The 25,791-nt window shown below is 38.1% G+C and overlaps 1 protein-coding gene across 1 annotated transcript; it reads right to left on the bottom strand.

The window, feature by feature from the left end:
* Positions 1 to 16,536: 16,536 nt before the first annotated feature.
* Positions 16,537 to 25,791, bottom strand: igsf5a (immunoglobulin superfamily, member 5a). The gene is made up of 9 exons (XM_060896256.1): positions 25,396 to 25,791; positions 24,351 to 24,431; positions 21,267 to 21,578; positions 18,748 to 19,038; positions 18,273 to 18,404; positions 17,558 to 17,582; positions 17,341 to 17,432; positions 16,824 to 16,879; positions 16,537 to 16,743 (listed from the first exon to the last, which is right to left on the bottom strand). Exons 2-9 carry the CDS (start codon positions 24,394 to 24,396, stop codon positions 16,642 to 16,644), a joined length of 1,056 nt encoding a protein of 351 aa, XP_060752239.1. The 5' UTR covers positions 24,397 to 24,431; positions 25,396 to 25,791; the 3' UTR covers positions 16,537 to 16,641.

Genomic DNA, 25,791 nt, shown 5'->3' with positions numbered 1-25,791 from the left:
CGCTGCGGTGTCCTGTTCGTCCTCTTCACCTCCAAGCTTTCAGGTGAAAATTCTCAAAGTCGATCACAAACGTGCAATACAGAGACGCAGAAACAACAACGCTGGGACGACCTTGATGGCGCAAACAAATCTCGCGTGTCGAGCTGTGATTCTGTGGGCCTTTTTAGCTGAAAGCTAAAGGCTAATTTCTGGCTCTTGTCTTCTTTTTCTTTCCTCACCCGAGACCCTACAGTCTACATAAAAGGTGCTGAATGAATAAACCAAGCTTTAAGTAGCATCTGAAAATTTTTATCTCAAGCGACATACGTAGGGAACGAGAACTCGCATGCTTTTACTGGAAAGGTGTGACGTTATCGCTGGCGTGTTAAGCCGTGTGTAAATATTTCCACGTGTTTTCGTGTCAGTGAGGATAAACACCAGCGATGTGGAGGTGACGATGGATTTACAGAAGTGAAATAAATGAGTGTCTTCTGAAGAAGTCTGAATAATAAATAGTGGTATGGACTCTGACATTTAAAGGGAATTAAAGAGGTACTCAGAAGCTTAAAAGGGTTTAATGCAATACACTGACACTTAAATACAGTAGATACCCTGGGATTTTAAGGGTTATTCTGACACTGCAAGGGATACTCAGACAATAATAAAGTTTTAAAGGGGTACTCTGAGAAATTTAAAGGGACACTCAGACAATAATAGAGTTTTAAAGGAGTACTCTGAGAAATTTAAAGGGATACTCAGACAATAATAGGGTTTTAAAGGGGTACTCTGAGAAATTTAAAGGGATACTCAGACAATAATAGGGTTTTAAAGGGGTACTCTGAGAAATTTAAAGGGATACTCAGACAATAATAGGGTTTTAAAGGGGTACTCTGAGAAATTTAAAGGGATACTCAGACACTTAAAGGGATACTGACATGGATTTAAAGCGGTACTCAGACACATCAAAGGATACTCAGACAATTCTAGAAATTTAAAGGGATACTCTGACATTTATTAGGATTTAGAGCTATACTCTGACACTTAAAGGGATACTGACATTTAAAGGGATTCACCGGAAGTCACCAAACGCTGTGCTGTAGCTTTAAAAAAAGCTGCTTTATTGCTTAGGAATTTCCTTGTTGCTGGAAACTACGGATGCAGTTTGGAATTCTGTTTACTTCAAGATGATTGTTAGCATTACTGAGTGTTATCAACACCTGCCCTAGGACTTTAAATCTCACTAGCAAAAATTGGTTTATTGTCTTGTCTTTAATGAAAACTTTTCTGTTACAGCTGTTAAAAACATTCTAGGCATGAGCAGGTTAAAAACAATGCTCCAGAGAAATCAATTACCTTTGCAGGGGAAAAAAAAACAAGTGAATCATTTGACAAGTCGCTTGTTTCTGGGATATTTCATTACGGCGCTTATTCTGCACAAATAAGATGACGACACACTCCTGCTTGTTGGTTTATGCAGATTATTTTCACTCAGCTTTCAATTCAGCTTCGATTTGACGAGAAGCAGAAAGCGCTGCTCTGTTTTTATCCTGATGAAATAATCCAAGCAAAGCTAATGACACAATGTCCTTTCTTCTTCTGACTCCTGCATCTCTCTGGCTTCACACACACACACACACACATCAAATCTCCTCTCTTCTTTCCTGGTATCCGTCACACTTTCATGTTGTACTGTACCTTTTCTCCTCATCAGGGTTTTAGAGAGCTGCTTTAATATTAAAGACTGTTTGAAAGAATTCTCCGCTCGCTGCTGGGGGATTTTAGATGTTACAGGAGAGAGAGAGAGAGAGAGAGAGAGAGAGAGAGACTCACCAAAACTAATTTCATCTGCCATGTGTGCTGATACACACTAGACAAGAAGGCTCCAAAAACTTTGCTGTGCTTTTTCTCTAAATGTGTTTGAATATTACACAAACACACAGCCATAATATCACTGTTTTCAGTTTGAGACGTTAAAAAAATACAAAAATAAAGACTCATTTGTATCCTAACCGAACCTTGAGTGATCAGCTTCAAATCGTTTAACTGGTAATCGATTACTGCGATTTTTATATCAAAATAAGTTTAGGTCCTAGAACACTGTTCGTGTTATGTGTAAAAGTATGATTATGACAAAAGTTATGGGACCCTGTATGCAGAGAAAGAGTTTGTGTGTGTGTGTGTGTGTATGTGTGTGTGTGGTAGCTGCAGTGGAAGAGCTGCTTTATTGGAGGCTCATAAAAGACGCTCTTTAAGAGTTTTGTCGTTTAGTGGGTCATATTAAATGTAACTTAAGCATTAACCTGCTTTCTAGAGAAGATTTTTTTACTCGAACACAAACACTAAACATTAATCTGGATCGATAAATCCTCAATGCCTATCAGCTCTTATCTGATTTCGCATCGTACCGAAATCTCGTCCAACTTCCAGTGAGTGAATTAAAAGCTCTTTCAGCCCACGCTGTTTAGCGCTAATTGACTTCTTTCTCTTCAAGCAAGCCCCATTTTTCTGCTTTCATCTCCATCAACGCTGTCAGACGCTGACTTTCTAAGCCACGATTCAATCCCTCTCTGTTTTAATCTGCTGATTAGGATTCGCAACATCCAGAGACTGCGAGTCGGTCGTGACGCGACCGTCTTTCATCCTGATGGAGCGCGTGCTTTGCTAATTGGTACGGTCTCGCTGATAGAGAAGGAAGCGGCTTTCTGCTGATTACGGATATAAGAAGTGATGAGCAGCTCGATAGAGTCTGCGGAGGTAGATGAGGAACTGACTTATCGCTTTGGAAACGACTCAAATCTGACACGAATTTTCCGGCGTTCGTCAAAACTGGCAGCGACGCCATGAGTCATGGTGCTTTAGGTTCCTATACCGCTCCTATACTCACGGGGCTTTTCTTCATTCATGCAGAAGCAATAAGACTGCTGGACCATAATGCACCAAAGCTACATGTCAGCATGGATTACGTCCAGTGTTTACACAGAGTGCAGCATCCTGCATGTCTCCTGTCCTGTACACTAGGACACACTGGGTCCAAAAATGAGCCAAAACACCATATGATTTTAAACTTAATGTTAGGTTTCAATTCCATCAATTGATCTATTGACTGTCATCGTGAAAGTTCTTGTTTTACTAAGAATGGTTGCTGCTTTAAAATAAGCAAGCATGCTGCAGAAAAGAAGAGGCTTCCACAAGGCAGATGCTTTTATCCAAAGTGACAGAGCAGAACAGGGAAACTCAGGAGCCCGACTCCCTGCTCATTGGCACTCTGGCAATCTAAAGTTTGCTAGCAAAGCATTTTAAGCGCTGCATTGCTGCTTCTGTAAGCAGCGTGTACAATGTACCTCAAGAGCGGACCGGATGGGTTGCCAGGGTCAAGATTTTTACTTTTCCACTTTGAGCTTGTTCATAAATAGCCACCATAATTTGTTTCATGTGTTAATGTGTTAATGATGTACAGAAGCATTTCTAGTATACGATATAACACACAATAAACAAAGAGCAGGAGATGGTAAAAAAAAAAAGTGGGATTTGGAATGGATAACGTGAGTACATTATTAATACGTGTGCATCACAGTAACCATGTGAAAGGTAAGAAAACATTCGTCTTCCTTTTTCTAGTGCTTGTTGTTGTTTTTTTTAAGAGACAGTTAAGTTTTTTTCAGATTTTTGCTAAAAATCTGGCAACCCTGGTTAATGATATTTAGCTTTGCAGGAACATTTTTATGGAACATGGATGAGTTTAAAAAATGTGTCAACTGAAACAGCCTCTCAATGTCATTAATATAGTTAATAAAGGAGCAACTGGAAGGTTGAAGGTTTGTCTGAAGAGCTCACCATTGGCTCTCCCTAGGATTTGAAGTAAACTACTGAACCACCACCATCTTAATCAACCCCATCTAGAAAAAAGATCTAAAGTAAACTGAGTGAAATGGAAGAAAAATAATGCTCCTGTTATTTTTAGAAATAAATGAGATGTCATTATTTTTAGTGACATGTTGAACATCACAAAGTCTTCAGAACAGCACGAGTCACTAACAATCTTTTTTTCTCTATTGCGTCATAACCCGTGTTTTTTTTTTTAAAGGGTTATACTTCGGTGTCCTTGGGCTTCGACCCTGGAGAAATAGCGTAGTTTGTAACGAGTTGTTGCATCTCCATCACTCCAGGATTGCTACATGTGCTCTTTTTCTGCATAGTGGAGTCATTATCACTTGTTCTCCTCTACTTACAGTTTGCACCACTGAGCAGATCAACATGCCCTTCACCTCTCTCTCTCTCTCTCTCTCTTTGACTAATGATGCTGCTTGTCACTCACCTGGACCACAGGCGTCTATATGCTGCTTCATTTCAGATGGACCTTTAACCACATTTTCAATCGTTTCTTCTTATTTTTAAACAAAGTGCTTGTGCTACACTGAATAATTCATCAGTGATGTCATCAGCTTTGTGATGTCAATTCTGCCTTAGCAATTAAAGTGTCCTTTAAACTAAAAATTCGTCTCTAACTTGAAACGCTGTCAAAACCGAGAATGAGAACTTCCATTGTAATATTGATTAATGCAACTAATTAATTATGCTGGTCTTAAATCTAATGCTGAATTTCACCTCAGCAGCCAATGGGGAAAAAATATGAGAAAGAAATAAAAAGAAAGGAAAGGAAAATATCATTACGAGGACAAAACTGCTTGATAAATCTAACCTTTTGGGAAGATTTGGACCTGAGTGAGAGAGAGAGAAATACACACACACACACACACACACACACACACACACACACACACACACACACACACACACACACCATTCTGTGTTTCTTGCATTATTGCAAATCTTTTTAAATCACAAATGCATAACAAATGCATTAATGTCACCGTTATCACATGACCCACTGTAACACCGACCTATGGCATCTCTCACATTTTGGATTTTATATATTTTTATATATATAATATGTTGACAGTCTCCAATTTTTGGGAATGGTTTCCTTATGAACTGCATGATGCAGTTCAACATCTTTTAAACCTTTAAAAAAAAACTCCACCTCTGAAAATTGGCAAAAAAAAATAAAAAATAATAATAATAATAATTCATAAACAACGCCGTGAAAATGAAAGGTGTGTGATTAATTCGGTCGAATCGGCGCGCTCGTGCTCTGCCGGTTTGGGGGCAGCGCGCGCGCGCCTATTTTGAGCTCGGCTTTAAAATGATATATTGTGCATTGGACGTGATTACAGTGCACGCGCTAAGCCTGTAAACACATAAATTGCATGCATAAAGGTAATAATTTCTTCAGAATCAGTGCATTCCATGCATCCACACATTCTCTTATGTTTATTTATTTTATTTTACTTCACTAAGACTTTTTTGTATGGTAGCAACTCAAAAAAAAAGCGTTTCAGTGTCACGGCATTCGTTAGACTCATGTAAATGAAGCTGGAGATGTTGAAATCTCACCTCACTCATGCTGTAAAGATGTTGAACGGATGGAGGATACGATGATTCCGCGAGCGCGCGCTTCCTTGGCACCGGTGACGCAGGAGTGGAGTCCGCGAGACGCCGCGCGCCAAAGCCGCATTTATAGAGGAAGCCCCCCGCGCGTGGAGGGGCATCACGGATTGCTCTCAACCAATCAGACTCAGCGTGTGGAGTCAGGGGTTTTTAATGTGATTGAAAAAAAATAGATAAATAAATAAGTAGAGGAATAATCTTACAGAAGCAGAATTATCCACAAGCATAGCGAGTTATAAGTGTAATAACAAATAAGTGCTAAAAATAGTAATGATTTGCATTCAAGGATCAGGCACCCATACTGGGAACACTGTCGACACACACACACACACAAACTGGCATTTTGGAAGAAAACTGGAGAACCCAGAGAAGAACCCAATCATGGAGAGAACATGTGAAGCTCTCCATGTGAAACCCTGGACCCTTGAGCTGTCTCTCAGCAACGCTTTGCTACCATGGTATCCATTAAAGAAATGATGCGTCTAAAACAGGACTGAACACAGTGTCCTGTTTCTCCCATCAAATGCATCAATGGAAATATGCTTGACTGAATTTTTAGCTCAGACGTAACAGGTTCATACTTTCGGCCACGCCTCCTACCCGGTGCGATTACTGTGGCGTCAAAATGGAGGCCCGATTCAAACTATTTGTTTGAGCTGGATTTACACAGGAAGATGAGACGATGGAGACGATTCAGCTGGCAGCATCCAGAACTTTCCATAGGAATTGGAGTGCTCCCGAGAGGATGTCAGAGGATGACGCCAAACTCACGGGACAGCAAGATAATATATTAGTGATGGCAAAATGTGAACAAAACATGCTAATGAACAGGAAAAATATCTTTACTGCCTCAGGATCACTTTGAAGAATGTTTGTGTTGTGATGTAAACAGGGCAGAATTGTTTTATCCCAGACCTACCGTCAGATGCTCTTCATCACAAACGGGAGTCTAATCCAGGCTTTTGATATGCAGCTCAAACACCAACCAAAATGGATGGAAACAATTTCTTTTATTGTTAGCTTAAAAAGCTCTAGGGCAGAACTGAAGCCATCAGTGAGAAATGTCTCGACTGGTCAATTACCTGGGTGGATTTCTTCACAAAATCTAACTCAACATCTAACAGCTGAGCTGAATTAAAAGCAATACTCGCGTCTCCAAACTCTGGAGTGACTCAGCAGTCTCGTATGTTCATTTATTCCTTGCATTTTGAGAATACGTTGTTTACTAAGGCAAGAAATAGAATTAAAAAACTTAAAGGTCCTCCACTGGAATCAAACTACAAAATCATGGATATGGAAAGAAGTATATAAAGAACCCAAAACTATTCCACCCTTGACTTGTGCACATGCTCGATTTCATGCGTTTTTTAAGGACTAGCGCAATCCACAATGGCTCTAGAGGTCACGTTTATCCAGTGCGCCCACGCCTCTGCTAGATTCTGTGCTGAAAACATCGCTGTATTTATATCGTGCCTGTTTCTGCTGCAGGAGGTCTGCTCTTGACATTTCCTGACACGTTGCCCAGAAGATCCTACTAACAGCACAGAGATTCAGTTCGCTCCTGTTATTCGGTTAGTTTTCAGTCCAAACGACGTCTCTTAAAAAAATGTGTGGGCTCACTTTAAAAAAAAAAAAATTCTGGATGGAGTTATCTTCTTTTAGAGGCTGGACTCTAAAAACAGGTCTGATCCTACACAAAATTTGTGGGAAGCTGCTTTAGCAGCTATTAGATCCTAGATTTCAGATAAGAACCATAAGCTGGATTTGTATTTTCAGATAAAAGATCAAATGCTGGATCTTAATTAAAAACCAAAGGCAGAATCCTGAAGCTCAGATAAATACCGGCAGCAAACGAATCATGTTTATTGGACCAAGGTAAGCGGCTGGATCCTGGATTTTTAATTAAAAACCGAGCCAAACCTCTGCTTTGTGGAAGCCGGTTCTGATGCCAATGGAGTTTGGAATCAGTCTGCTCTTTTACATGAAAAAAAGAGCCTCACACCTCCAGGGTTGGGGGTTCAATTCCCGCCTCCGCCTTGTGTGTGTGGAGTTTGCATTTTCTCCCCGTGCCTCGGGGGTTTCCTCCGGGTACTCCGGTTTCCAAAGCTAGACCACCAGCAAGATCCTGGATGAAAAAAACTGAAGCTGGATTCTGAATCTTAGATCACAGCTTTTAAAAAAACAAAAACAGAAGCTAGATGCTTGATTCTAGATCACTAAAAAAAAAGGAACAAAATCATGGATCACAGGGAAAAGCAAACAAAAAAAAACAAACAAAAACACAAGAAAAAGAAGCCGGATTTATGGAGGAAAAAAAAACAAACTCAACAGCGAGGTCCTGGATCACAGATTTAAAAAGTTGGAAGAATTCTGGATCATAAAATCATCTGGATTGTGAAATATAAGTTCAACATGATCCTAGATTTCAGGATCAGGGTAAAAAAAAAGGAAAAACACTTTCCTCATCATGTTCTTGAATACACACACACACGCGTGCACACGTGCAGTTTAATACAACAATCAGCAGCCATTTTGATTAGCTCTAGAGAAGCAGCATCTCATTCCAGTACGCAATTAAAAGACAATCAGTGCACACATTCTGGGACTTGAACTCTTGCTTCATTTAAAGTGTTAATTGAAGCTTCATCTACAGAGAATCTAATCGGCTCCTTTAGCATGCTGGTAGATGACGGCTGGTTCATGCGGAATAAAAACGACGTGCACTTTGTAGTGTGTCGAGTGTAAACAAAGACACAGACACACATGACTCCAGCGCAGTTTTATACGACTCTAATTGAGGATCTCTGAGCTATTGTCTGTGGTCATGTGTCACTTTTCAACAAATGATTATATAATATGCCTCGTCGAGTAACGCTGCTTTGTGGTCAGTATTACGTATTAACAGCGAGCGCTGCCTCTGAGTGTGCGCTCTTATGGTAATATATCTGTGAGCAGGGTTATTAAATCATAAAGGCTCATAAACAGCTTCCCTAAATTACCTTTCAGAAAAAAAAATGGACCAATTAAGTCTCCGATCCAGTGTACTGAATAAACTCCAGAATTCATTTTACGTTCAGCATCACATACAGATGTTCAGGAGTGTGTGTGTGTCTGTGTGTGTGTTGGCTTGTTTCCAGTAATACATTCAGTAGTGAATTTATTAAAAGCTACATCAGTGTGTGAACAAATGTTTCCTGTCCAAAGATCTAAGACAGAATAAAGATCCTTCATCACAATATAATACAGATTGTACTGTAGTTGTGCCAAAATGTTTACTGAAAAAAATCAAGTAAGAAAACGTTTTAAGGTTGAAAAAAAAAAAGACACAACTGTAACACAGTTCCCTTGTAATTTTCTGTATGTATGTTGGTGACTATACTATAAGGGGAGCCAATACTTTTGGAATTGATTGTAATAGAGTAATACAGTGGGTCTGGAGTACAGTTATTTAGTAATGGAGGAATGGGTAGTCTGAGAGGTGTGGGGGGGAATGAATGTGTGTGTGTGTGTGTGTGTGTTTGGTGCTTGACAAATTCAATGTTTTGAATGAATTTCACAGAGAACACCAATTAGAGCACGAAACCTGAAGGTCCACTGGCGTGTCTACGGAACGTGAAACAGCGACTGTTCCACACATCACTGAGAAACATTTAATGATTCTAACGCTAAAGCTCTTAGTCCTCGTTCTGTAGAAGTAAGCAACCCTGACATGAAGACCTGGTTAATGTGGCAGGCTGGAGACTTAATTTAATTCTGGACGTTTCTCCTGCACCATAGTGCGCGCACACACACACACACACACACACATGGCTGCATAATGAATGCTTACTCAGGGACCTTTCAGCTCGACTCGCTCGCCTTTCCATCTTCACTGCCCTTTCATCCTCTGAATCCTTTAGCACTGAATAACAATCGTACTTCTAATGGTGCCAGAATTTTTTTATTTTTTATTTTTTTATTTTTTTTGCTGTCTTGGATGACAACAGCGGTTTGATTTAAAAGAAAAAAGTACACAATTTGTATAGACTCAATGATCCAGGGTGTGTGCTTGTTTGTTTCTTTAATAAACACATTTTAATATACTTTAATATTCCTTAAACGCTATTTCCTTTTTTACTATTTTATCTAACAAGAAGGATCCGTATTTACACATTTCGTTATAAACTGGAACTAAACTGTATAATATCCAGCTTCCATTCCGGAAGCTGAATTAAAAAAAAAAAAAAAAATTCTTTATTTATTTATTTATTTTTTCAAAATGGCCGCCTTCTTAACTTTATAACGTTTAGCTACAAACCTTTACAAATTTTGTTCATGTTAATAAACGACAGGAAGTCGCACTGCATCCTAAATCGCATCGGCAAGTTTGTGAGGCACCAGATAAGCTCTAGATGTGTTTTGAGTTACATATTTAAGGATTTTAAGCGATTACCAGGATATTTGTCACGCCTTACTGTATATCCGTTCGTTTTGAGTCGACGGTCATGTTGAGCAGATCCGACGGTGGTCATGGAGCTCTGATTTGAATTCCAGCCAGCAGAATTATTCCAGCTCCTCTTAAACACCCCCAATGACATGATTAAAGCTTACTTGTCCAGATTACTTTAAAGACGTCCATCATGTCGACAGGTACTCAGGCTTTCATGGGGGGGGGGGGGGGCAATTAGCAATTATTTCTCATTCAAGACTGGTGAAGGTAGTGCAAACACTGATGCAGGAAGAAGAAGAAGAAGAAGAAGAAGAAGAAGAAGAAGAAGGGAAAACAGGCGGTGTTTATCCTAGAATCAATGAGCTTTGTGTTATATTTAGCATAGCCTGCGCTAATTCTGCCCGGTGACAAAGCTCGGCGGGCGATAGCGTATGCAGAGGAGTTTTGGCTCTGTAAAGCGAGCGAACTGCGTTTTTATGAATTTGCTCTCTATCTCTGTGCTCATGGACAGCCTTCTGTGTGTTTATTAATAACTTTCTACAGTGCACCAGGGAGGATTTTTAAAAAAAAAAAAAAAAAAAATCTGGTGATAAATCATCTGTCTATCTAAATGTCCTATCATGTGACAACAAAAAAAAATAAAAAATGCACCGGAGAGTTTTACGTAACAGACAGTATAAGGTGATGTATTTTTCGCTCTGTTAAACTCAACAGCTCTTATATTTCACACTCTTGAGATGCCTCGGAGTCTTGATGCAACCTGACAGCTCCTTGAAGAACATCCTCACACTATTTTCATCCAGGTTCTGTCATTTCTGCTGGAGTGTGTGTCGTAAATCTCCAGCACCAACATGCTTTTAAAAGAGTGGTGAGATCCGGACTTCCTCTGCACCTAGAGGTGTCGTATATTTCATTCATATACATGCTAAATTAGTCCACGTTTAGAATACAGATTGTGGAGCGTCGTTACCGCGAGCCATTTTCCGTTTAGTAGCTCAGTAAATAAATCTGAAATGCTGATCAAACATTTATGAGCGGCTTTAACGAGAACTCTGCTCAGAACGGAGCCCTGCGGTGCCTCAGAGTTCAGATTAGTTCAGGAGTCTTCACTTGAAAACGTTTGTACATATTTTTACACATTTTGTCATTTTTTCATGGCTCTAACTCCAAATAATTAGCTCATGCACAGGTCTGACACTACACTGTTGTATCTTTTAGACAGTTTGCAGTCAGAGTCAAATTGAATCGGAGTCAAATTGATTCGTTCGGTACTTATTGGATTCTTTTTGGTTCACAGTACGCAAAATTAAACAACAACCAACAACCAAAAAAAGAATAACAATAATGTCTGAGGGACGTGTAAGGCTGAAAACCTGTTCAATTCATTTTTATTTGTATAGCGCTTTTAACAATGGGCATTGTCTCAAAATATAAAAATATAGTACAAAAAGTTCAAGATTAATATTAGACTTATATTTAAATGTATTTGTATTTATCCCTAGTCTGAGGTGACTATGGTGAGGAAAAACTCCATTAGAAGGAAGAGGAAGAAACCTTGAAAGGAACCAGTCTCAAAAGTGAACCTCATCCTCAATCGGATGACACTGGAGGGTGTGATTATAAACTGTTATAAACACCAGAGTGTGTTACTATGAATAATATCCTTTCTACAGTCATATACAGTCTGTCAGTTGTGTATTGAATAGGAGGATGTTGTCCTTAAACACCACATGGAGTTGGGATCTACTGTTTGAATGTTCAAAATCTTCATGATACATGGTACAATCTCCGAATGCCTCGGGACAAGTAGAAAAGGCGAAGCAGGTGAAGAGGAATTAGCGTAGCTGCTGTTCCTAATAATATTTGAAATAATAATGTGCATTTAATCATCTGTTCATAAAACTCAATCATACCTTGGACAGAAATACGGCAAGTATGAATCATATGGATGAGAGAAATACACCTGGCAACCTCAAGCGTCTTTTTTACACTCGTTCATCCACTTCATGGACCCTCGTTTGTTCAGTGCAGGATGGATCCTCTGAAACCCCCTGAATCGTTAGAGCTCTGTTACTCACATATGAGACATTAGTCAAAAAATTTGTGAGCAAATCAAAGAGGTTTAAATCAGCTTGTTAGCTCCTGCCACTCGGCCACATGTATGACATCGTGCTTCCTGGAATATTATTGTAACATGATTCAAGTCAATTCCAACATGGAGGATTTTTTTTTATGTCCATCTGCTTTGTATAGCGTACGTGGGAGTGAATCGACATGTGGTTAACACACGATAAACATGAGCTTTTACTGTTTTGTGTCTGTCGTCCATGTCTGTCGATCTTTTGACTTTGCCGTGGCTTTTGAGATAAGGATGTGCTTCATTACCTCTGAGGATTATTTGGAAAAATAAACACCATCATCTGTCTGACCTTCCAAATTGAATTACAAAAAAAAGTTAATCAACAAAAGAAGCTTTCATTTAGTTGATTACTCTTTGGACTGCAGGGAAATACCGTGATGAGGAAAAAAAAAAGCGAATGGAGAAGCTGCTTGTGGGCTAATAAATTACCCTAACATACAGATGATTTCCTTTTTTCTGTCAAATTCATATTTATTTTACTCGGATTAAGTAAATAATTAAATCATTTTGGCATTTTGGATTCCCCCCATAATTATCACGTCTCCACCTGCACCCACCTTGTTATTTTCCTTTTTTTCTTTGTTTTTCAGTATGTACACTACATTATGGACGCTGCTGAAGAAATTTGTGGTATGTTACATGAGCTGCTCTTTCTTCAGTGTGTAAGAGACGTAAAATGTGGGAGAGCATCAGCTGCTCGGCTGTGCGAGACGTGAACGAGAGGAAACCGCGGCTCATAACAAGCCACGGGGGAATCTTGGGGAGACTCAAACGGCCATTAACTCCCAAACTCTGCTCTTTCTTTCTTTCTTTCTTTCTCTGCTACGCTGAAAGAGCTTGAGGAATATTAATGAACGATACCACTTCATGGTGATATCACCATGACCATAAATCTCATACTATTCCGGTTGAGCGAATAATCTTTTTTATCATAGCCATGTGCGCTGCTTAAACCACTGACGTAAATTGTCGAAATTATCTACACAGAGTTATACTCGACTAACCTGTTTATATCTTATAAACTACAACCTCATAATCTAGACTCAATTCCAGGAAATAGATTAGCTACAACAGCTAGCAAAGCTAACAGAGCTAGCTAATGTTCCCACAGTTATACAGTTACTCCTGGTGTTCCTGACGACAGTAGGAATAAATACTTTTTTAAAAAAACTGTGTTTATTAGTTCCTGAAAAAATCAACAAACACAAATTTTATAACTTAAGTCTAGAACAATCGATTCCCTTATCAGCTAAATTTGTACTTTTTTGCAGAATTGAGTCACTTTAACTAGCTACGTAGAAAGCTAACAAAGCTAGTTAACATTTCTAGAGAAAACGCATGCGCAAACTAACTCCCAGCAAGAAAAGGTTAAACAAGATGGCCGCCTTTAGCTCTCATATAGTAGGTAAAGATTGATTATTTTCAATATGTATATCTAAAAACAACAAAACACAGAATGCGAATGCTAGGTGCTCAAGAAAAACTTAGCCCTAACACTGCTATTTTTCTATATGATATGTAAGCTAGGATTAGCTTCTGTGTCACTTTTTTATTTTATTTATTTATTTTATAAAAGCATCTGTCAAATGACCTACAGCTCATTAGGAACAGAATCAGGTTCGAGGTAATTAATGCAGAAAGTCTCACAAGAGAGACAGAAAACTAACAGCAGGGCAGCTGTAGCTGTTAGAGTTAGCATAAGCTCATTAAGCCTCTCGTGTCAGATCAGTCGGCAGAAACAGCATTAGACCGCCATGATTTGTAGCCTGATCAACATCCACAGTGAGAGTATATCCATTAAAATTGAGAGATATAAAGAGTCTCTCCAAACCGAAGCTAATTGGATTTCACCTCTGTTTAGATCAAAATCATAAAAGACATAAATCATAAATCTTAGATGACGGTTCAAAACGTAGTTCTCATTCATTATTAGTTTCTTACAAAGGGTTAACAGTTGAAAATCTCCCACTGAATGAATACAAATACTAGACGAGGCTAATGTGTCTGACAAGTTGTAGCCTCAAGCTAAGCATTTAAACTGGTGCAGAAATTCATTCATTCATTCATCTTCTACTGCTTATCCAAACTACCTCGGGTCACGGGGAGCCTGTGCCTATCTCAGGCGACATCGGGCATCAAGGCAGGATACACCCTGGACGGAGTTGGTGCAGAAATTAAATAAACAAATAAAAATCGAGGCCATTTTCTCAGAATATCACTTCAACATCACTTCCTCTTGGGTGTGTCATGACACCAAATTGTGTAGCGAAGAAGAAATTCAGCCTGATTACAGAACCACGGCTGTTTAAGCTCTGTGACATTCTTTCATCTATTTTTATTCACAGCAGAGCATCACGTCTGATACGTGTTTGGAAAGAGTTAGCAAGCAAAGTGAAATGATGATCCAATTCTATTCATTATCTGATCTAAAAAAAGAACTTCACAATGAAACTGATGACTTGGGATCTGATGTCTCCGTAGTTAGAGGTTTTTCTGAGAAATCCCATTGGTGGGTGTGGGGGTTCTTCCGTTATGACCCCTTCCCTAACACCAGGTTGATAAAAATTTTATATGATAAAAAAAAAAATAACAAAATGATATAAATCATATGCCATGGCTTTCACCCTCACTTGATCTCAACTAATCAAGCACCTATATATATATGTATATATATATATATATATATATATATATATATATATATATATATATATATATATATCTATACATATATATCAGGGGTGGCCAACCCGCGGCTCCCAAGCAGCATGTGGCTCTTTGCCCAGTTTGTATTTGTGTCTTTTTAATATGCATGTTCGCTTCACTTGAGTTCAATACGGTATTTTCGTCAAACGCGCATGTGAGTGGGATGAAAATAACCTCAAAGTTTCCCAGTAGGAGCAAAATCATTTGAGTAAACAATTTGTGTCAAGTTCGCTCTCAAAATGGCAGGGAAAAAAAAGGTGATGTTCATGTGTGCCCATGTGTATGATGTGGCTCTTTGTGGTAACACAGTAAAAAATGTGGCTCTTGGTCTCTGACTGGTTGGCCACCCATGATTGAGATATATATATATATATATTTATATATTATTTATTTATTTATTTACACCATATGCTATTGCTTGATTAATGAGCTAAAAGTTTGTTGGCCACACTTATCATTTTTACTTAAACAGTCATATTATAGTCGAGCATCATTGCCTTTAAGTAATGTATTTAGCCCACAGGGAGTTAAAACACAGAAAACGATTAACTGAGCATGCCTATCAAAACTTAACGCACCACATCAAACGCTCATCAGTAAAATTACGCCGTCGACTAATTCGCACCAGGACGTTAAGCTGAAAGTTTCAATTCCGATGATCGTGTCATCAAAGGGAGATAAATACAACAGCACAGCGTCGAGTGAGGTTTTTCAGATTCGTTTTATTGGAAGTAGCAAAAAATATCCACAACGATTTATGAAGAAAGCTTTTAAAAATATATATATGTATGTATATGTATATATATATATATATATATATATATATATATATATATATATATATATATATATATATATATATATCCCTGATTATTTTATAGGGAAAGAAATAACGAATGACAAATAATAGATTTAAAAAAAAACACTACAGTTTGGTAATAAGTTTAGTCCTAAAAGGTAGGAGGTGTTTAGAGAACGGAGAGAACATCCTTCTTGTAGATTATTTAGGTAAGTGACTGGCAGCTAGCATACAGTTTAAAATAAATGTACTCGTCAGATGGAGTTAGGACACCATGCAACATTTGACTCTGGGCTGTATTCAGAGACAGCGACTAGTTTACGGATTAAAACCATATGCCAGAGTGAAACACAATTGCTGGTGAAGGATGGCGTTGTCCAGGAGTTAAAAAAATAATACTAAAAAAGATTAACTCCGCTGACCCCGAGAGAATGAGATGAATGAGAATGAGATTCCTTGGCGATGTCCTCCGCCTACCTCACCAACAGCACGCCGAGTCCACCATCTTACGGTGGCCAACAAGTGGGAAGCACAAGCAAAGCCGCCGAACCTTTGCCACCTGGTCTAAGTCTAACTAAGTGCGTCCCTATACATTTAACTTGCCACCTTCCTTCATTACCCGATCATATAATTGTTCATTGTGTAAACCGACTCCCTGCTTCCTCGCTCGCTCCTGTGCCACTGTATCCATTCTCCAACATGATTTCCAGAAAAGCTACGTTCCACTTTCAGAGCTTTCTTCCAATGCCTGATAAGAACACTGACCCCAGCTTTGGCTTCTGCTCCTCAAATGTACTGTACCACGGTCAAGAAAGCACAAATTATTCGAAAAAGTTTCCACCTTAATGTGCAGTGGATGAGATCTGTCCATGTAAACAGGTTGTTCGAGCTTGTTTGCGTCTCACAGCACACTTTTATACACAATGCAGTGTTACAAACCATTTTCTGACAAAAATAAACACTTCATATTAAAAGTTTCAAATACAGTCAGTTTTTTTTGCATTCAGTACACCAATGAACACACAAATATCTTTATCACAATAAGTTAAGACTTCAGTGCATCTGCGCTCTTGTGTCTATTTACACGATAGTCAAGTGTCTGTGTTTTTGGAGCCCATTGAAGGAATAACCGTCGCCGAAAGAAAGATCGTCGCCGTATCGGGTTGAGTTCACTTCAGGAACCTAGAAAATAAAGACTTCACATTAGCACAGGACCAGTTTAAAACACGTGATATAAGCGTATGTTATTTTGAAGCGTATACCTGAATATTGTCTCGCTGAAAGCCACCGATAGTGTACACTCCATCACGGTTATCGACTGTGGGGAAAAAAAACAGAATGTGGAAAACGTAATAAAATACATGTGACATGTAATAATTTATACTAATGGATGTAGGCGTCCGATCTGTTAGGATTGTTGTAAAATCGATTTATCTGGAAACCAGTGGACTCAGAGCTTGAACAGCACATCTGACCTCTAGATCTAATTCCAGTGGATTATGGGAATCAATTGAAAAAAATAAATAAATAAATAAAAGAATTGCCATTAAGTCTTAGTGATCCTGATTTTAACTTTTTAGCCCTTGCTCTGGTGACATAAAAATCACTGGTTTATTTGTGTAAACCTGCTTTCAAACATTTTTACTACATTACTAGAACGTACTTGACCACTAATTGTATAAAACTGGATTTTTATCCTAGTGATTCGAATCTCTGCTGTAATAAGAAACACGCCCATGTCCCTGTGTGTGTGTGTGTGTGTGTGTGTTCGTGTCTCACCACTGGGAGTTTCTTCAACATATCCGAAGTTCTCTTGTACCCGTCCTCTCCTGGCGTAAGCGGCTTGCTGTCTGTGAGTCAGAGAACGTGCTCTACCGTGGAAAAAAAGCTTTTATCAAGTCTCTGACACACAAGTGAGAAAATAATATCACACCCAAGCAATACTGTGATACTACACTTAAATTTGCTCTTTACAGTAGATGATCGGGCTACATACCTCACTTCATCCTGATACCTTGATCCTGAAAAGCACAAATGAAAGTGTTAGCATTTTAGTGGCCTTTAGGATTCATGTAGTGCACAAAGTCAAATGATATCCTTAAGCTTTATCCATATCCATAATGCAGACCGCAGGAGGCGGAGCCGAGATTGCGAGGCGATACCAAACTATGTTAAGAACAATGCGATTCTTCTTGTCCAAGATGGCGGACTTGATAACATTCCAGCATTCTGCTACAGATTATGCATCCACTGATGCAAAACAACAAAATACACTACGTTCGAGTGAAAAAATTAAATTTTTACTGAAGTGGAATGAAAAATTAACTGAAGCAAATAACAAAAAAAAAACATTTTAGTGAAATCATTTAGCGCAATGTTATTACAATCGTCATATCATCCAGCTGCTAACCAGAACAAAACTGTTAGATCTGAGGAAAGACGTATAACCAACAGGTTAACAAGTCACAAAGTAATCACCTGACACAATTGTGCACTCTGCAGAAATCCGGTATAAGAAGGTAATCTGACATGGATGCCATATATGAAATAATATTGATGTCATAATATTCATGAAAGGATGAATGATATGATATAAAGACAGATTTAGAGTGCTGATCTAACTATAGCTCTCTTATTCTGAAGGCAACATCTTCATTAAACTTTTATTATCTGCTGTACATTACATTACGAACGACAGGCAGAGGACTCACTCTTTCTCCTCTGTCTCTTACAGCAGAAGACGATGAGAATGATGAGGAGTGCTAAAAGAGCAGCCAGGCTGAAGGCCACGGTGATTGCTATCAACACGGTCTGGTCTCTGGGCGTCGGTGGCACGGCCTTCTCTGCAACACATCATGTTTCTTTAATATTCAAAATGATCATTTTAAACAAATAAGACTAGACATTTAACTAAGCCAAAAGTAATGGCATCCTCTATATGAGGAAGATATTGCAGCTGAAGCACTGCAAAGTTGTCCATTGTTTTCAGCTCTAGGTGAGCTTTGCCTTTTATGGAGTTTTGTGGACATGGTTATATCGAAATAAGCTGTTTCATTAACAAAATACACACATTACTACGAATTAAATCAGCGTTAATGAACTATTTTTAAATCTGTTGTGCTGTTTTATGGAAACATTTACACACAACTTGATTGATGAAGCGAAAGATACTGTGATGTGTCTTACGGACAGTGAGGAAAACAGTGCTGATTGCAGGAGATGGGAGAGTAGAAATGGAGGCCAGACAGTCCACAGAAACATTTGTTGTGGCGGTGATTGTGAGGTTGCTGTTGGAGTTCATGAGAGCCCCGTTTGCCACTGAGCTTGTGTTATACTGCCCTTTATCAACCGGTGTGCCATTGACCGCCCAGGAGATCTGTGGCGCAGGTGACCAGCTGCTTGCGATACACTGGAACGTGACCTGATCTCCTTGGGTAGCTGTGCGGTTTGACCCTGTAATCACCACTGTGCCACTCTCTGGAGACAGACACACGTTAAATTAGCATTATTGTAGCATATTGTAGTGTCCTTGGTGACAGTAGATCAGTCCTGACCATTTAAAGGAGTTCTTTGAAGAAACTGCTGTATATCTCATTTACATTCAGTCACAATTTGGGAGGGAATCAGAGGGAATTTGTGATCACATAGTATAGGTCCCTGTGAATGAACTAACATAACGCAATAAGCACTATTATAAATCTTACAGCCAGCACGACTCTCAAAGCTATAAGAGACACCTTCTGGCCACTTCAGAATCGAGAGGCAGCACCGTGGTATAAACTATAATTAAAACCCTTTGACTTTCAAATGCTCATCAGTTAAACTATGACTGAATAAATCGATAAAATTTTGATTACAGTAAGAACAGTCATACATGTTTGCACAATATGTACTTGTGTACACATCTCAACACAATGACCACACCCACTTATTCGGCTCCGACAGTTACATGCTCAGCTGAGGTGACTGGGAGATAAATCACGACACGGCACATGAACAACTACGACGTGTGACCACAAACAGCTCTTTTCCCACAGTAGCTGATTTCCCATGAGATTCCCAGAAAGTGCTGAGTCATTTAGGAGTAACATGTTTTTAATGAGAATGACTTCAGTGCCGTGAAAGAGAAAAAAATAACACAACACACACTATACATCAATATCCAATCAAAGCTTTCCTGTACGTGTACAGCATTGCTTAAGAGCTACTTCAGTGCTGACGAATTGTTCTGCTCAGCGACACACACCACTGAGCCGAGCTGAAGCTACACACACATACACACCACACAGGGTTATACCGTCACGAGGTTTAACCTTGCTAATTGTTAGCTAGTCAATTTTAGCTTGTTTTTAACTTGTCATTTTGCACTTTTGTTGTTGTAGTTCATTTACAGATATGTTATTAGTTTGTACTTAATCCAATTTTTTGATCAATTTTTTTCTAAATTAATCCAGATCTTGGGTCAATTTTTACTTAATCCAATTCTCAGATTTAGACTAGCAACAAAATACGACCCATTTAATTGTTAGCTTGGTAGCTTGTTTAACTGCCAAAATGCAAACATTTAAAAATTTCATAACAATGTTAACATAATTATTTATTTGCCTGGATTTAGCTTGTTCATCGTTATGTTTTTTGCTAGCTTGAGGTTAGCCTTGTACTGAAATACTTTTCATAGAACACAAACTCAGGGCCACAAACTTTAAGAAGTAATTACAGCATAAAGATAATTAAAATAAGTATTGAATCAGGCCGTGAATCTGTTTCCACAGAAAAGCTTAGATTTGTCCTTATTTAACTATGACCTGCTAAATGAAATCGACTCCTCGCTGTACCACTGAAGGAGAAGTAATGAGTTGGAAAATAGACTTCACTGGCAGCTAAATTAAGAAGCAGCTCACTGAAGATCAATACTTTTTTATTTTCTTGTAGCTAACATGCTGTAATATAGCTGCAGCAAAGTGTTTAAGTAGCTAAAGTGCCTGGTGAGCTTTGTCATTTCAGTACACACACACACACACAGACACACACACACACACACACACAGTAAATCAGTAAATTCTCACAGTAGACAGCTTTTGAATTATGGATGTTTGTTTATAAATCTGTGTTCACATTAGCATGGTATTGAGCCGAATGCTAGGTTAGCTAGCTTTCCAGTAGGTTTAACTTATAATCTGGAGTTTAACAACACAACAAACTGCTAGCTTGTTATATTGCTAGTTATATCGAACATCGATCATATTGAACAAGTGTGTAGCAATTGTAGCAACCCTAGCTGTTTATTTATTTGTTGTTTATTATTTGCTGTTGGGGGATCTTATGCTGGGTGAGGTGGCCTTCATAATCTTGTTGTCAAAACAATAGCATTAAAGCTATCTATCTATCTATCTATCTATCTATCTATCTATCTATCTATCTATCTATCTATCTATCTATCTATCTATCTCAGTACTGGTTTTATCATACTGAGTACTATTTCAATTACACAATAAGCTAGTTAGCCATGTTAAATATGTTAGCTCTCCTGCTAGCAAATGTAGATAGCTTAGCAATTTACTGTACTGTTGATAGTTTGCTCAGTAGTGCTGTGTTAACAGCTGTGTTAAATTATTATAAATGTGTAATAGCTGTGCTTTATGCTAAGTAGTGAAGGGATCCCTTAAACAATCACAGAAAATTATTTTAGTATAAACTGTACTCACGCTGGACGGTCAGTACAGCATTGACAGGCAGGTTGTTCTGGATCTGACATCCCACTATTCCAGCACTGGCTGTTGTGACGTTCTTCATCAAAAACTCCCATTTGTATTGTCCTACTGTGGAGTAGTTTGTGGCAGTGTAATTGGCGTCACTAATGAGCGGGCCTGATTGCTCTGAAACAATGAGGGCTAAGCGTCCGTTCACTGTCCAAGTCATGGCAACCCAGCCGGATGTTGAAACACTGCAGTTAAACCTGGCATTAGTGTTAAGAAGCACTGTTGCGTTAAGAGGTACCAGCACTTGAGCACTTACACCTGGGGGAAAAAAAGGATTTTCAAGTCAAAAAGACTTTCACAGATTCATTACTAACTTTTATACCTTTTTTTAATTTAATGTAGCACCAAACTGAGAGTAATGAAGTAATAAACTAATGAGTTCTTGTTCATGACCTTTGTTAATCCATGACAATACTTACACAAAACAGATATGTAAATATACAAGTGAGTAATATTCAACAAGATACGCAAAGGTAATCATGCAATTACACATGATAGCGTGTTTAGAAACTAATAAACACTTTTAAGCGTGTCTGGTTCCTTATTTTTCATTCGAAGTTACTCATTCTTTTTTACTTCAAGCACTTCATCCTGCTCATAGTGATGGCTGATCATGAGTCTTTCAGACAGGAACCTCTGTTTCATAAAACACAAAATGTTCCAAACACTCCAAATGTTTTGTGTTCCTGAAAGAAAGAAATGTAGGAATGTTTGCAGGCACTAAGAGTGTAACACCACCACTATCTGTATCTGTTTAGTGCTTCAAACATCACAATCTGTATCTGTATTCGGGTTGTGGGTGTGACGTGGATGGAAAATGAATCAATCTAGACATGTATATAAATGTAAATAAAAAACATTATGCATTTATTTTAGATCCCTAGATCCTTTGCTTAATCCTTATTGCTTAGAATCCTTAGCCAATCGGATTACAGCTTTTTAGGTCTAGTTCTATATTTTATTAGGAGGAGAGAAAATGAAATTTACTCGATAAAACAGGCTGAAGCTAAATTCACAATTAGTCAAGATTATGGATTAGTTTCAGTTTGAAATTTTGAAACCTTCTCAAATTAACTTCAATATCCAAAATCTGTCATAACAATTGGAATTAAAGAGATGAAATGTGTAAATAACTTAGAGTGTACTTGAATTTTCTGTCTCACTTAGTTACAGCAATTTTCTCACACTGCATTCTGTCTGTCTGGTCTGTTACAGTACATCAATGTTAACGAGACTGATCTTTGGTACTGTAGATAATCATAAAGCTCACTGTTTGACGACATGCAACTATGCGCTTGTAGTTAAGGTAAACAAAAAATATGCTGGGTGTAGCCGCAATCTGTATTCACTCATCTGGAAATCTTTTGACAAAAAAAAAAAAAAACAAGAAAAGCATGCTTGCTATGCACTGAGTATCGAGGATTAATGGCTAGAGTGAAACCTAGAAATATTAGTACAGGGGAAGCAGTTGCCAATCGTATGACTTCTCTGAGGCGCCAAAAGCCTCGATATTGTGGTTTCTCCTGTTTATCGACTACCATGCTTGTTAATGCATATATAGTAAAGATTTCTGCAGAATTATTATAGCTTTCCAATAACAGAACAAGAAGTAGCAAAGGCCAACAAGTTCAGTGTTTCAGGATAGCTTTGCTTGGTTTATCACGATTTTCAAGAACGTTATCAAATCATTACAGCAATATTTTATCTGGAAACTTTGCTATATAACGAACAGGACGATGTCTTAGTGCATTCTGGGAGTTTGATTCATCCAAACAGCACCATTTACTGGATGTAAAGCATGGCCAATTTTGCCTCGTTAATAAGTTTGTTCATTCATTTTGTGGACAAACGAAAGGTTGAGCAGGCAGATTTGAGCAGAAATAGTCACGAGCGATGAATCTTCTGGTCAGCTGCTGAGAAAAGTATCATCCCTCTGGATCAGCGATGTCGCCAGAGAATGATCATGCGGGCGAGACGTGTTTACTACGCATCACAGAAATGTCAGGAATTTTCAAACTTGTAAGAGCTTTTAGACATCTCAGCACACTCCTCCACCTAAATCTGCTTCTGAAGAGTAAGTGAGGTGATCACAGTCTCATCACTGGCATAAAAAGAATGATGTGGAGAAAACTATCACCATCTGTAGACCTGATTTCTTATTTTTTTTAAGTCTGTAGTGCTTGACCGGGTTCACCATGTTCCTTCTGGACACCAAACTGAAAAGTTGTAGCTCTTTCATTTAAACAGATAAACAGCACTAAGTTTATTTGGACAATGTGTGTTTAGACCTATTTTTAACACTTCCTCCTTTAAAGGCACTGCGGTTAATACCTGAGTTTTTGTTCCTGTCAGTTTTGTATTAATGAAGACGAATACTTCTCTGGATTTTATCATTTTGACCTTTTAATTGTTCAACAAACACCATGTGTTTAATCACCTTTTAGCTCTATAAATCCATTTTCCATCAAATCATAAGAAGAATGTTAGCATTAAGGTTGGTCAATTTGCTAACTAGTTTATTATTATTATTGTTGTTGTTGTTAGCTTTCATTTCTACAGGGTTGGGATGTTAATGAAGTGAAAAAATCAAGTCTGAATGGCTCGATCTCGATCAGTTAAAATATGTCTATTCAATTTCTATGCACTTAAATCCTTGAATGTGTTTAAATGTGTAGATTATTTGGCTCAATTCTTCTTCTTTGCTGCATTAATCTACAGTCTGAGCTTTGAAAGAAACGCAAAAGACTCTCAAATATTTCAGGAGTGTAATCATAATTCGTGATCCGTGACATTCCAGCATAAAATTTGCAGAACATCATTCCTTAACTGGTTGTGCAGTAAAACAAAAAAAAAAAAAAAAAAAAAAAAAAAAAAAAGAAAAATCTTATCAAAAGAAATAACATCTAAGATTTAACGCTGAGATTTTTTTGTTGTTGTTACTGTAGGCCAGAAGGAATACACATTTCGGGAATAAAATAAGGAGACACGAGGAAGAAGAAAAAGAAGAAAAATTCAATTAAGAATACTCACTTCCTGTGAAGAAAAGCAGGACAGCCGCAAGCGTGAATGTGTCCATGTTTCTTCAGTTGCTCTCATGCCAATAATCAAATCCTGAGAGTTCATAGGAGCAAAATCAAGACGGAAAAAATACTTAAATAATTGTATTTCATTAGCATATTTAAGTATTGTTTTGAAATATTAATACTCTTACATAATTTTATCACACATACTGGACACTGTGTGGAAGTTGAAGTATGAGCGCTCCTTTATCTAATGTATTTAAACATGTTGAGGTAAATCTGTCTAAATGTATATGTATGAAATACCCAGACTCATAGAAGCGTCTGCTTTACCTCCCTAGAAGCCGTGAAATCCATCTCATTCCGTCACTTAAGATTTGTTAAGGCAAGTGTGAAAGCGGAGAAAACTGGAAGCCGCGTTTCTTTGCTAATGCCGGCGTACGTTAGCATCGATTCTACTAGCTAACATAAAATGGCTAAGCAGCAAGGCAAATTCTAGCTAATGATAAATATCGGTTCAAATATTGGATCGCTAGCAAACTACGTAGTATTAGTCATGTTTATGACCAACAATGTCACAGAGACTGAATGAGTCACTTTAATACAGTTTTAGGTAATTAATAAAATCCACTTTTCACGTTTCATCAGCTACAAATATTAAATGGATACGTTTAGTCATCTCTTGACTGCTCCTCAATTGCATTGGCTGGATACATCTTTGTTTAACTGAGTAAATATTGGTTTACATTATTTGCTCTTTCAAGGCTTTCAATGTTAATCAGTGGATTATTTATAGTAGTTACTACATAATAATGCATATGACAGGAGATTAACATGAGTGGTTAACGTGATCAACTGGTTAGTGGGTGATATGTTTTGTGGAAAATCACCCATAATATTTTCTTAGTAGACAACGTCTGATAATAAGTCATTAGTTTAACTTAAGCTTCATTAATATTTGATTCAAAATAACTTTTTTTAATTACTTCCCCAATATCTATCATAGCTATTATCCAACTTGGACCTTAAAATATCTTTAAACCCAATCTACTTACCCAAAAATCAATCCAGGGGATTATTTAACAACAAAGGAGATACATGAAGAGTCAAGTTTTTCCTTCTGGTTCATATCCGAGCAGGCATAAATAAAATGTTCTTTCATATATCTCGTGAAATTGTGCCGAAAGTAGGCCAAAGTCCAGCGTTCTTCTTATCAGACATATGAGACAAGAGAGAGGAGAGAGGTGTGGTACCTGTTTAGCTTCTATGCTTTGCATGCAGATCAGGTCATACCAAAACTGGAGGGAGGAACGTCATTTGTATGCCAATTACACAAACGTCAACATGCCCAAGTTGCTTGTCAAGATGAAAGACGACTATGAAGTGTTATGTTTGCTACAAGTTTTGTATGTTACACCCATCCTTGGCATGTAAACACTGTAAATGCTCAA

The sequence above is a fragment of the Tachysurus vachellii genome, chromosome 20 (genome assembly GCF_030014155.1).
Source record: "Tachysurus vachellii isolate PV-2020 chromosome 20, HZAU_Pvac_v1, whole genome shotgun sequence".
Taxonomy (NCBI): domain Eukaryota; kingdom Metazoa; phylum Chordata; class Actinopteri; order Siluriformes; family Bagridae; genus Tachysurus; species Tachysurus vachellii.
Note: the sequence above shows the minus strand (reverse complement) of the source record. Positions and strands in the feature narration are given on the sequence as shown.

Coding starts and splice junctions, on each gene's coding strand:
- igsf5a (XM_060896256.1), bottom strand. CDS start 24,396: ATGGACACATTCACGCTTGCGGCTGTCCTGCTTTTCTTCACAGGAA. Junction 17,583..18,272: donor TAAGAGACAGAGGAGAAAGA/GTGAGTCCTCTG, acceptor TGTGCTTTTCAG/GATCAAGGTATCAGGATGAA. Junction 16,880..17,340: donor TGTTGAAGAAACTCCCAGTG/GTGAGACACGAA, acceptor TTTTCCCCACAG/TCGATAACCGTGATGGAGTG.